Source organism: Nothobranchius furzeri, chromosome 14, assembly GCF_043380555.1.
Source record: "Nothobranchius furzeri strain GRZ-AD chromosome 14, NfurGRZ-RIMD1, whole genome shotgun sequence".
NCBI lineage: Eukaryota > Metazoa > Chordata > Actinopteri > Cyprinodontiformes > Nothobranchiidae > Nothobranchius > Nothobranchius furzeri.
The window spans coordinates 3804743-3816579 of NC_091754.1; the positions used below are offsets into that span (position 1 = coordinate 3804743).

General features: G+C 41.0%; 1 protein-coding gene across 1 annotated transcript; it reads right to left on the minus strand.

The window, feature by feature from the left end:
* Nucleotides 1-1462: 1462 nt before the first annotated feature.
* Nucleotides 1463-10624, minus strand: stx19 (syntaxin 19). The gene is made up of 5 exons (XM_015942452.3): nt 10450-10624; nt 8215-8468; nt 7811-8047; nt 7191-7403; nt 1463-2886 (listed from the first exon to the last, which is right to left on the minus strand). The coding sequence occupies exons 2-5, from the start codon at nt 8428-8430 to the stop codon at nt 2650-2652; spliced, it is 903 nt and encodes a 300-aa protein (XP_015797938.1). The 5' UTR covers nt 8431-8468; nt 10450-10624; the 3' UTR covers nt 1463-2649.
* Nucleotides 10625-11837: the final 1213 nt, after the last annotated feature.

Genomic DNA, 11837 nt, shown 5'->3' on the forward strand with positions numbered 1-11837 from the left:
GACCCTAAAAGTTGATGCCCTCTTACTGCCGATGCGTCGGTGCCACCGCAACATTTCTTCTATATTTAAATTACCGTAACTCTTAGAGTGTTTGTGCAATCCGTGTCATTCAAACAGATTCGGAAAGCTGAGACCCCACATTTACCAGTGGTGTGTTGTACTTTACGAATTTTATTGAATGCAAATATAAAGATTCAGAAAAATTTTAGAGAAATGTTGCCGCATTTGATCAATTTTTTTCCGTTGTTTGTTTCTTCAGCTGAGTTCCGCGAAGGTTTTCCATTTTTGAGAGAGCACCCCCTCACCCCTGCCACGTGGACCTCATGGGATAAACCATCAATCCTGCTCAATGGTCAACTTCCCTCGCGGGGTCACCCATAAAGACAGTGGGAGGGTTAAAAGCCTCAGTGAGGGAGGAACACGGTTTAGTTTGATAAACCTGCAATAACCATAAGTCTGTTTTTTCTCATAATCTTAAACAACAAAACCATGACTAAACCCAATAATTCATCATGAATTTATCTTCCAGCTTTTAGCTGCCAAATGTCTGCTGCTTCTCTCACCCTGACGACGCGTCTATGGCTGAATTTAGATTCAGATGAGTCAGACAATAAAGTTATGTCAGCTTGCACCGTTGGTGTTTTATCACTGAGGATTATTTAGATTTATTTATTTTTTTGCTTTTTGGGGAAACTTGTTTGCATTTATGATGAGTAAGATGTAAGACATGTGTACGGCACTTTGGTTCTTTTTTGATGTTCTCATTATCTAACCAGACATGGCTGTTGGTGTCTCTGAGGAAATGGAGACATGACCTGTGGTTGTTGTAGTGTGTATTTAACAAGTACACACAACACTAAAGGTTGCGTGACTTTTCCAATAGAAGGAAAGCCAAAAACACGAGTGGTGGAGACAGATCTCCTTTGACCAGGAAGGTTCTAGAGCAGGAAGAGACCACGGTCCTGTTCTTCAGGATTTTCTGTGTGGTAATGATACAGAAATGAACAAGAACGATGCATTTAGATAGTTTAAAGTAGCTGATTCTAAATGATTAAAATGAAGATACACTGACAGAAATAACAGACTAACATCCGAACAGTCGATGATGATGTCACTGCGCCTGAGCCTTTAGAGACAGTACGTTTAAAAACCAACATAAAAAAAAAAGACAGTTTCTGTTTTAAAGGTAATTATGTAAGAGACCACTGGGGGGCGTTGTTGCTGTTCAGGAACCTGCAGTTTGCGGCGGCACCACATTTATCATCCCAACCCCAGAAGAGATGTCCACAGGGCTCACATGAAAACATGCAGACATGATGTATTCATGTTTTAGTTTTAGGTCCAATTCTTAATGAATCTGTAGACGAACAGAAAAATGGATTCATAAAACAACTTTCATTCAAGTTTGTGTGTCACACGTCCCCTCCCAGGTGTTCACTGGGCACGAAAAAGAGAAAACACATCAATCTGGGCAAAGAGAGCCCTGGATTTCTTTTATTTCCTGTTTCTTTGGTCCCAGTGAGATATTTACCGTAATGTTTCAACGTTTAATTCTGAGCATTTCTCTAAAGCTGCATTCATTTAATAATGTGCTTTATTTTCATATTTCTGTCCACGGTTCTAGCTAAGTGTGTTTACATGGTTCCTGACAGGTTTTCCTTTGCTGGCTGCTATCCTGGAAAAGGGAACGGACCAGAATTTCCAGTTTGGCTCCAGCACCACCTGTTCTTAGCCACGGACACATCACCGCTGATTAGAGGTGAGTTTACTGTGAACTGGTTCACCTGAGAGTGAGATCACCCGTGAGTCCAATAGGTGTTTATTCTGCTTTTGCTTCAGCAGGATAATAAATTAATATCAGAAACTAAACCCATCCCTAAAAGGAATAGTTCTGTTAGTTCTGACTTAAATAAATGTAAAATAAATTAATGTTGCACTTTGTTTCCCCTCATCAGAACAAATCTATACAGAACTGAATATATAAAAATGTAAAGTAGAATTGAACGGTGATATCTATCAGCGTTTAGTTTGACTTGCAGAATGTTTTATGACTCTTTTTCATCAAGTCTCTTTTGCCCAAGTCCCTGGCTTTTGTGAAGCTGCATAAATTAATAGTAATAATTGGAAAAATCATTGAAAAGGATCTGACTTTGAAATGCAAATGAGAAATATTGAGTAATGGTAAAACAAGTGCTCTCCTTCTCCTTTAATCAGCTTGTAGAGCAGAAACGAGGTGAAGTGGAACGGCCCGACGTCTCTGAAAACAAGTCAGCAAAATTTTAGTTTTCTGTTTGGAATGAAAGACGTTGGCGTGTTGGTCCCGTGTAAAAATCCTGCTCCGCGGGAAAAACGTTCCATTCCGCTGATCCAGCAGCTTGGCGCCCCTCTTGTTTGTGACCTCTGCCAGATGACAGTGAAGGTCTCCAATAAGCAACAGTGCTGGTGAGAAACCCTCTTTAACTTGTCTCTTCCAATAGCTCTCCCCTCGGCTCCTGAAAGAAACTCCTGCCCTCCCCCCGTTAATTGTTTCTGTGCTCTGCTGAGCATTTCGCCGCCGTGTCTCTGTTCAACAGCGAAACTGCTGTACCTTAACCAGCTCTGAACACATAAGTGAACGTTTTGGAATAAAACCTAAAATTGGAATGAACTTCACAGGCAGCATCTCCACGGAGGACAGCAGCAGCAGCACAGCTGGCGGATTGGGTTCCTCTTTTTATACCTGGCAGCCAACTTGAACCTCTCATTAGTCGCAGCTACATAGTCCTGTGTCCTCTCGAAGTTGGTCTGGATGCACTCGATGTTGGCTCCTTGTTCCTCTACCAGCATGAAGATATCCATGAAGAGGTCTCTGAGCTCGTTCATGCTGTTCTCCAGGTTCAGCAGCTCCTGTTGGTGGGAAAAGATGGTGAGATAGAAAAGAACAGATATAAGGAAAGTCATGAAACAGAGGACACAGATCATAATCTAACAGACAATAATCCAGTTTTCAGTTTCACGTGCTTTTTCTTATAAAACAGCTGAGTTTTACAAATGGTGATTAGTTCATTTGAAAGGGGACATATGATGCAAAAATTCACCTTTTGATCTGCCGTGTGGGTCTGGGCCGCCTCTATGAACACTCCAAGTGTGAAGAAAATTCCACACATTTTTTGTGTGTTTGCTTTCAGGAATTATGTGCCTAAATCAAGCTGTTTCAAAAAGTCCCCTTTCGTGATTTCACAGATAGGGAAATTAGAACAACCTCTCAAGTGAGCCCCTCCCGGATAGCAACGCTTCTTGGCTTAAGCTAACTGCTAGCCATAAGGCAGGTAGAGAACTCCCTCTAGTGTTCCTTCCCAAACCACAAAACTGGTAAATGCAGGTCAGCAGAGGGCTGCATGAAGTTGGACTCAATAACCACTGAAACCAGTTTGAAAACGACAGCTTAAAGTGTTAAAAACTCTAGTATTGGTTTAAAATGACAGAGCCCTGAAGCAGCTCATTCTGGAAGTTACTGAAAATGTTGGGGCTATAACTTCTGGAAGTTTTCTTTATGTGAGAGGGTTTAGCGCAAAGGACTTCATAAACATGTTTGGCTATTAGAAGAGCAAGTCACTCCAAATCAACAAATTTTTTTTGCTAATAAACTATATAAATGACTGTCTGATCGTGCTGCAGACACATGTAGTCAATAACTCGGCACTTTAGTGCATCTTAGTTAAAATGTAAGTATTCTGCCTAAAACTGTCAGTCAGGTAAAAACTCAGCACCGCATTTGAATTTAAATCTGCCATCGCTATTGGCTAAGAGGTACACTGTGATGTTAGATGGTAGATTATGATGTCACTTTGTAACACTGGTAGGGGGTGACTTGCTCTTTAAAGACAAGGTTCACTGGTAAACAGTTTTTACTTGTTATTTTTTTAAATATGATCCGTCACCCTGAGATTTTCATGCAGGCTGAACATGAAAATAGTCTCCTACACCTATTGCCTGCGTTAGCCGCTGGTAGAAAACAGACCGGGAAAGGCTTGGATTAGAAAAGCCTGACAGATCTACTTCACACTGCAAATTAACATTCATGGACTCACCCATCTTGACTGGCGGTTCTACTTGGAATTGCTCCCTGGGCGAGACATCCCTTGACTTTATAAGGGCATCACTGAAAGGCTCATCATGGGATTCATATGAAAAGTGGCAGTTTGTGGACCTCAACCTTTTTGGTTTCAAAACAGCCTCCACATTAATTTTTTCACACATTTCTTTGGCTGCCATCTGTGCTGTCACAAAGCCACTTGCCCTGTAGCTCTGGAGACCTTGGTGTCGTCTTCAAAAGGCTCACAGCTAGGTCCACATGCATGTTTGGAGACTGCATGAGTTTGCTGGCATGCTATGATCAGTAGACCAGTAATGTATTTCATTAACATCTTCAGTAGTACTGGAAATGCTAATAACAGGAAAGTTAGTGAGGACTGGGACATTTTTTTCTGCTTGTAGAGTTTATTCATTATTATGTGAACATGAATCTTGATCAACGTGTTTTTGTTGTTCAGGAGGCAGGCCACAGGCTGCAGTGCGCAGTTAACCAATCCTCGTGCTTGAATCATTAAAAAAGGATTCAAGGAATTAATTCGAACCATTCGTTTCAAACTTTCAGCGCTATTTGCTCTGTTAGCGATTAGTTGACCAAATGTAACCGTCAAAATCCCCAGTTAACCGGCTTAAAAAAATAAAAACGTGCATCCTATCATGAGAACGTGCTACCTTTATCTTTAGCCCGTTTTTCCTCTTCTTCTTTTCCTGAATTGGGCACCTGGTGGTTTTGGCCTTTTTCTGTCCATCTCGCTTGGCACTCAACTCTAAACAGGTTTCCAGTTGTCAATAGCAATAACCACGAGTCAAGACTAAACCAATTGACCTTGGTGGGTGAAGACAAAATCGTTTTATTTTTCCTCTTTTTTTTTGTTTTTTTGGGCCATTTCATATAATTCAGAAAAATGTGAAGGAATTATAAGCCTGTATTTATAATATTATGAATTAAATTGCGTTATATGGAAGAACATCAGTCATCTAATACAGTTGATTTAGACTCTCCACCACCATCTGTTTCATTTGGGAGAGACCATGAGGTGAATTCCCCCGCGCCCCGCCCTATTCTCTTGTGCAGGAGCGCCTTTAGGGGGTGCCAACCAAGCCCCCACAATGCGGCTCAAAAATTGGTCACAACCCGAAAGTACCAAAATTGCAGTTCCACCCTCATCCACTAGGGGCTGGTGTCAGAAGCGAGCAAATCCTCATTGACTCCCATGTTAAAAATACCAATTTCACAGCAGAAATAAACATGTTGACAGCCTGGTACCAAAACATGTTTTTGGTTTAAATGATCTAGTTTACACTCATGACAACTCTGAAGGGGGTGAATGTTTTTCTCACTCTTCTGTTTAAGTGGATTAAAAGCCTAAAATTCTGTATAATTAATGAGCATCAGACCCACGTGACCACAGAGCTAGCTCCGTGGAAAGGCCTCAGTAGAGCCTCGGTCTGGCCTGGACACTGCTCTGGGATTTTGAGTCTCTGTGTTTGTGTATTCTTGTTTGGATATTATTTGTGCATTTGTTGGACAAAATGACTTGCTGTGGCATTAATTGCACTAATAGAGCGTCCAAGGAGTCTCCACTTCATTGTTTTCGGTAAGTAAAATTATATTTATGTATTTTAGGTCACTGCCGAGCTGAGCTTAGATTTTAACATGTACTGTTTAACCATGAAATTTAAATGTAATAGGGTAAAACCCAGTGCATTTAACATGATGCTGCACTTTAGAAAATGGGTTGAAACATAACATGTTGGTGGAGCTGGGTTCCCACTATCGGCTTGTGGAGCTCTCTGGAGACCAATGTTTTCCACCCGGTTCTCCCCTCCCCGCAGCTCGGCGCATCTCTGTCTGATCGCTGCTTCTGTCTGCTGCACGGGCTGTCGGCTTGTGGAGCTCTGGGATGGAAACCTTTCCACCCGGTTCTCCCCAGCAGCAGCTCTGCGCTTCTCAGATCGCCGCAGCGTTTGTCTGCTGTGCGGCTGCCGGCTTGTGGAGGTCTCGGAGACCTCTGTGTTCCACCCGGTTTTACCCAGCGGTCAGCTCGGTGCATCTCTGTCTGATCACTGCTTCTGTCTGCTGCGCGGGATGATGGCTTGTGGAGCTCTCGGAGACCTCTGTGTTCCACCCAGTTTTACCCAGCGGTCAGCCCGGCGTATCTCTGACTCAGAAGCTCTGGTGTTGTGCACAGTTAACTCCGGTTGTAGCTAGGTTGCTACCTCCGTTAGCTTAGCTCCCACCTCCGCATTAGCTTTGGGTTAGCTTCAGGTTAGCTTGTAGCTAGTTCGACCGGGTGTCGTCATTTGATCCCAGCCTTACAGCCCCACCCTCAGCTCCACCTCTCTTCCCTTTTGTGGAATTGTCTGGGCTTGACGGAACCTGTGACACGGTCAAAATGGCGGTGGTGGCCACCTCCTATTTTAGCACAAAAACGTGTTATTGGAGTCTATGGAAACCCATTGTCCATATATGTATGTCGATGGTGCCAACATGCTGGTTCCAACCCAGACACAGTGATATCTGAGAGATGGAAAACCATGTTGCGGCTCAGGTTTCTTCTTATTTATTTATTTTTACTTGGCGATTGTGCGCCCCCAATTGTGTCATGAAAAAATGCCGCCCCGGGCAGCCGCCCGGTCTGCCCATGCCTAAAACCGCTACTGCCCATCTTGACTGGTTTATGTTATTGGTTTAGCATCCAGAAAACAGCAGAGAACGTCTTGGCTAGTAGAAGCTAACGTTAGCAATAGCAGCTCCACCACATAACAGAACTCCTCCAGGCTTGTGTAATTTGCGGAGATAAAACATCAACATTGCAGAGCAAACAGAGTCAGTGGTAGAGTTGTGTTGCTGTTAGCCATTCAGAGGCAAGAATATCAGGAAATAAGACGTTCTGTTTTCTGCTCACCTCTCCCCTGGGCTAACTTCTAGCTCCTGAAACAGGAGCACAAGAGCATTTTCCCCACAGAGATCGACTCACAAGGCATTCATCTATTCTAGAGACCACTGCAGACGTGTTGGAAAAACAAGTGAACTTGGTCTTTAAGAAGAAGAGTCATAAAAGGCTAGATGCCAATTATTTTACATTAAAGTGTCCTTTGGGGTCAGTCACTCTCACCTTGTGCCGCTGTTCAATCTCTGACAGTTGTGATCGTGTGATTCTGGCATCATTTAGCAGGTTCTCGTTGAACATCTCCCATTTTCCCGTGGCTACCATCTCATTCACCTCCTCCTCTGTAACGTTTTTCTCCAACACCTCCAGCTGCCGGATAATGAAGTGCTTACACCGCTCCTGCTTGGTCAGCAGGCCCTCATTATACTGACGCATCACCTGGAAGTAATTATAGCAAAATAGAAAATGGGAAAGGAGTGAGGGGGGGGGGGGGGGGGGGGAATGAGAGGGTGTTTTACTCCCATCTTTGTGTGTCTTTTTTCATAAACAAAATTTATGTTTGGTCTCTTGCTCCTCCTCATACTTTGCATTTACTGTAGGTCTGTAGGTGGAAAAAGACATCAAATGCAGGTAAATGGATGCTGGCTATAACTATGTTTTATCTGATACTCAAATAAAGCTTATAATGCAAAAAATAAAACATATTTTATTCCCTTTCTACTTTTGTTTTCACTAAAACTCTTCAGATTTTTCAAGTGCATCGAGTCTAAGAAGAGAAAGGAAATAAAACCTAAAGCAAAAGAGTTGTTTCAAGAATCAAAAGCAGAGTGGGAGTTCTGCCCAACCTGCTGGAAGTATCTGTGCAGCCCTGCGTGCTGTGAGCGTTGTATCCTCGCTGCAGCAGCAGTCGGTCCCAGCTGCTCCTCGGTCCTTTGGACCCATTTTAAAAGACGATCTAAACGCCGATGGAGGCTTTCCGCCTGCAGCTTGATGTCCCGTGTGATGCTGCTTTCTTTCTTCATCGCACTGAATCGTCGCATGGCTGCCACCAGCGTCTTCTGATGCTGAGTGATGTTAAGGACCTGTTTGTAGTTGGGATTAAATAAACAGTTGGCTTGGAATCAACTGTGGCTGCAAGTAAAACAATAAAACTTTAAATGCAACCAACTTAATGCAGCAGTTGTAGACATCAAACCTCTCAACCTCTGGTTGTTTCATGTGAAAATGTAATTAAATGTTGCCGTCTCACCTCTGTTTCCAGTGCTGAGATGTCATCTCGGACTTTTTGAGCCTCAGAGAGGAAATTCTGAAAGATGGGCTCCTCCTCAAACACCACAGCCTGGGGTGTGATGCCCCCAGACTCCTCCTCATCATCACCGTCCTCTGATGAAGGGGCAGGGTCATCAGCTGCAATCTCAGAAAACTCTTGAGACTTTTTCTGCAGTTCCTCCAGTCGGTCCCTCATTGTGAAGCCCCCCTCAGCTCAGAGTTGATTATATGTAGCTTGATTGTTAAAAAAGAAGCAGTAAAAACAACTTTTAGCTGTTTCTCGTAGAACTCCAACTGCTATGGCAATATGTTTGGGAAACACCTGAGAGGTGCATAAGGATGTTTGGTAAAGTCACATTTCCTTATTTAAAGGTGCAACATGTAAGAATGAAGTCCTGTGGTCAAATTTGGTCGCTGCAGTCAATTTCTCACTGCTGTTCTGTGAGTTTCATAACGGATTCCTGTTATGGATCCGCAACAGAATATTCTAGATTACAAAGACGAGTCACACACAGTAAGTTGATAAATACATTGTCATGTCTGGCGTTAACACTTCTGGGTGTTTTATAGTAGAGAGAGCTTACTACGCTTATTATGGCAGTAGCCTGTTCCCCCGGCATTAGAGGTGGGAGGAATGACCCGCAGTATAGCGCCTCTCAGAGTAAGGACTCCAAAGCGCGCCACAATTGGCTTATTATTCACTTCATACACTCATTTCACTGTAATATCCAGTCGTTGGTAGCTGAAAAAATATCTTAATATTTTTAGAGCTGACAATTCGCTCCCATTTCGCTGTTACCATTGTTAGCTCAACTTTAGCCCCTAGCTTGCTTGAACCGGAGTAAAACAAAAAGATGCCGTGGCTTCTTATGGGTAAAAGAAATAACTTTTGGGTCGCTCCTGTTTACTGGCTTTGGGGCTTTTTGTCTGCTGGTGTCGAATTACAAATGCCGGAGACACGGGAACCTCACAAACTCTCTGAGAGTAAATAAAGAAAACGTCCAGACTGCCCCCTCAAGTCTGTTTCAGTGTAACCTTGCTTTCAACATGATTGAGACATTACACTGTGATTATTTCACTGTAGAATTACTACATATTGCTCCTTTAAAAGAAAGAAATACAGATTCATGTAAACCGTATAATTATTTATAAAAACTGTTAAAAATAATTTCAATTAAATGGCAGAATGCATGAAGTTACAGGGTCTCTACATGGATGAAACTGACTCTTATCTCCTTTATTAGAGCTAGAGACCAAACCAACAAGAAGTTCTATTCATCTATTATTTGCTCTTTTTAATATTTATTATAGGAAAGCAAAAATGTGATAAGAAAATGTAAAAAAGTTTAAGTTTCACCAGCTTTTCCATCGTTGCCCTCAGACCAGGAGTTTTTTCTCTTTCCTCTAAACTCGACATAAACTAGAAAACATCCCTTCAGGATGCAAAATTCAGTTTCAATGCTGAATCAAGAAAAAGTGGACAAAACTATGTTTATAATGAACACAATTCTAGTCTTTTATTTAACATTCCAAACATTTCTAAGTTCCTTAGCAACAAAGGGATTTGAGCTCCTGAGGTCAGGAGGTAATCTCACACAAGCATGTGACTGGATGATGGGAAATGAAGCAAAGCTAACCTATTTCTGGCTGGCTTTAAGAAGGACCAAAGTAAGTTTTAAAAGCTTGTTTTTGAGTCTTAAACTTATTCTGAGCTGGCAGGTTTCCCCTCTTCATCCCTCCCTACATGTTCCACACAGAAGGACTTAGGAGAACGTTCTCCAGCCTAAAAGGAAGTGGAACACGGTTCAAGGAGCTCAGCTTGGAACGTTCTGTTCTCTAGAACGAGCAGAAGCTTCTTCCTGCCACACATGTGCTACCTTCAGGAGGAAAGCGTTTGTTTACATTCTCTTATTTCCATGCAGGTTGGAGGAGTGTCCCTATGTACTTCATTATTTGTTAAACAGTTTTTTTATTAATATGCACAAATGTGAACTGGTTCTTGTGCTTGAAACGTAAAAATAACTACAAAATGTTTAATTGGTGTTTTCTTCAGATGATTTTGTCTCAAAATGACAAATTATTTTTATAATAAATGATTACAATTTAAAATTAAAACCGAGTACAAATGAATACAGTTACAACTTACTAGTGCACGGCGGATGTATTTCTACTCTCAGAGGTTGTAGGATTATTAAATCTGAAATGAAGATGTTACCTTGATGTCACAAATAGTCCATGCCAGACTTTGTGATAACGAGTCCCGTTCACACCCCGATTATTGGTTCAGCCTCGGCTTTTGTTTTCCGTTTCATGTGATCCTCATCAGCTGTGGGTTTGCCACCATGCAACAGCTTGGCCAGGAGCTGTTTTCACAGAAGAGTTACACTCAGGGAGAGTTGTAAGGAAGTCTGAGCAAGTCCGTGTCAGGCTCCCCCTCCTCTTTAGAACAGGCCAATAGGACAACAGCAGAGTTGAGGCCTGTTGGGGTTTCTACCGAGACGATTTATCTCTAATCGGTTAAGTTGTTGTCAGTCTGAAGCGTTGGTTTCAGGGGTTAGACCATCAGGAACGACGAGTATTAGGTCCCAGGAACCTTAGATGGATGTCTAGTGACAGAAACGGAAAGAAATGGACATATTATTAAATGATAATAATTAATATTATTATTATATTATTATTGTTGTTATTATTAATACTATTAATATTAATAATAATAATAAAATGATAATAATGAAGATTAGAATTGTTATTGTTTTTATTATAATAATCATAATACTAATTTTGACAATAAAGAGAAAAAATTTGAATGACGACAACTTTATCAATGATGATCATTTCTATGATATAATAATAAGGATGACAACAAAAATGACAATGGCAACGATGATGATTTCTACAATTACATATATTAATTATATATATATATATTAATATATATATATATATATATATGTATATAGATATATTAAGGATGGTAACAAAAATAATGACATTGACAACGATGATGATAATAAAACCAATGAAAATTATAACAATGACATTGATGATGAAAAAGATGACGATGACGACAACAATATTGACAACGATATTATCAACAATGATACAATAATAATAACTTCAATGACAACGACGATGATAATGGTGACAATATTAATGATAACTATGTTGCAAATGATGACTCTGACAGTAATGATGATGACAATAACGACGTAGATAATGACGATAATGAAGGCGATGATGATGATAATCTCAACAATGATATAATATGATAATGATGTTAACAACAACAATAATGAAAACAATGATGATGATGATGAAGCCAGTGAGAATCAAGACAATAATGACATTAATAACAAAATCAATAATGATGATGACATCATTAACGATAGCGACATCAGTACTGATGATAATGAAGTCAACACTAGTGAGAATGACGACAATATGCCATAGATACCGAAAACGATGATGAAGATGATGACATCAGTATTGATATTGACAATGATGTAATGATAACGACAACAATTATTTGTTGTCTCCTCCTCTTTTTACCACTTACAATGTTTGTGTCATGTTTGGAGGAAGGTACCTAACCCAAGACATGCA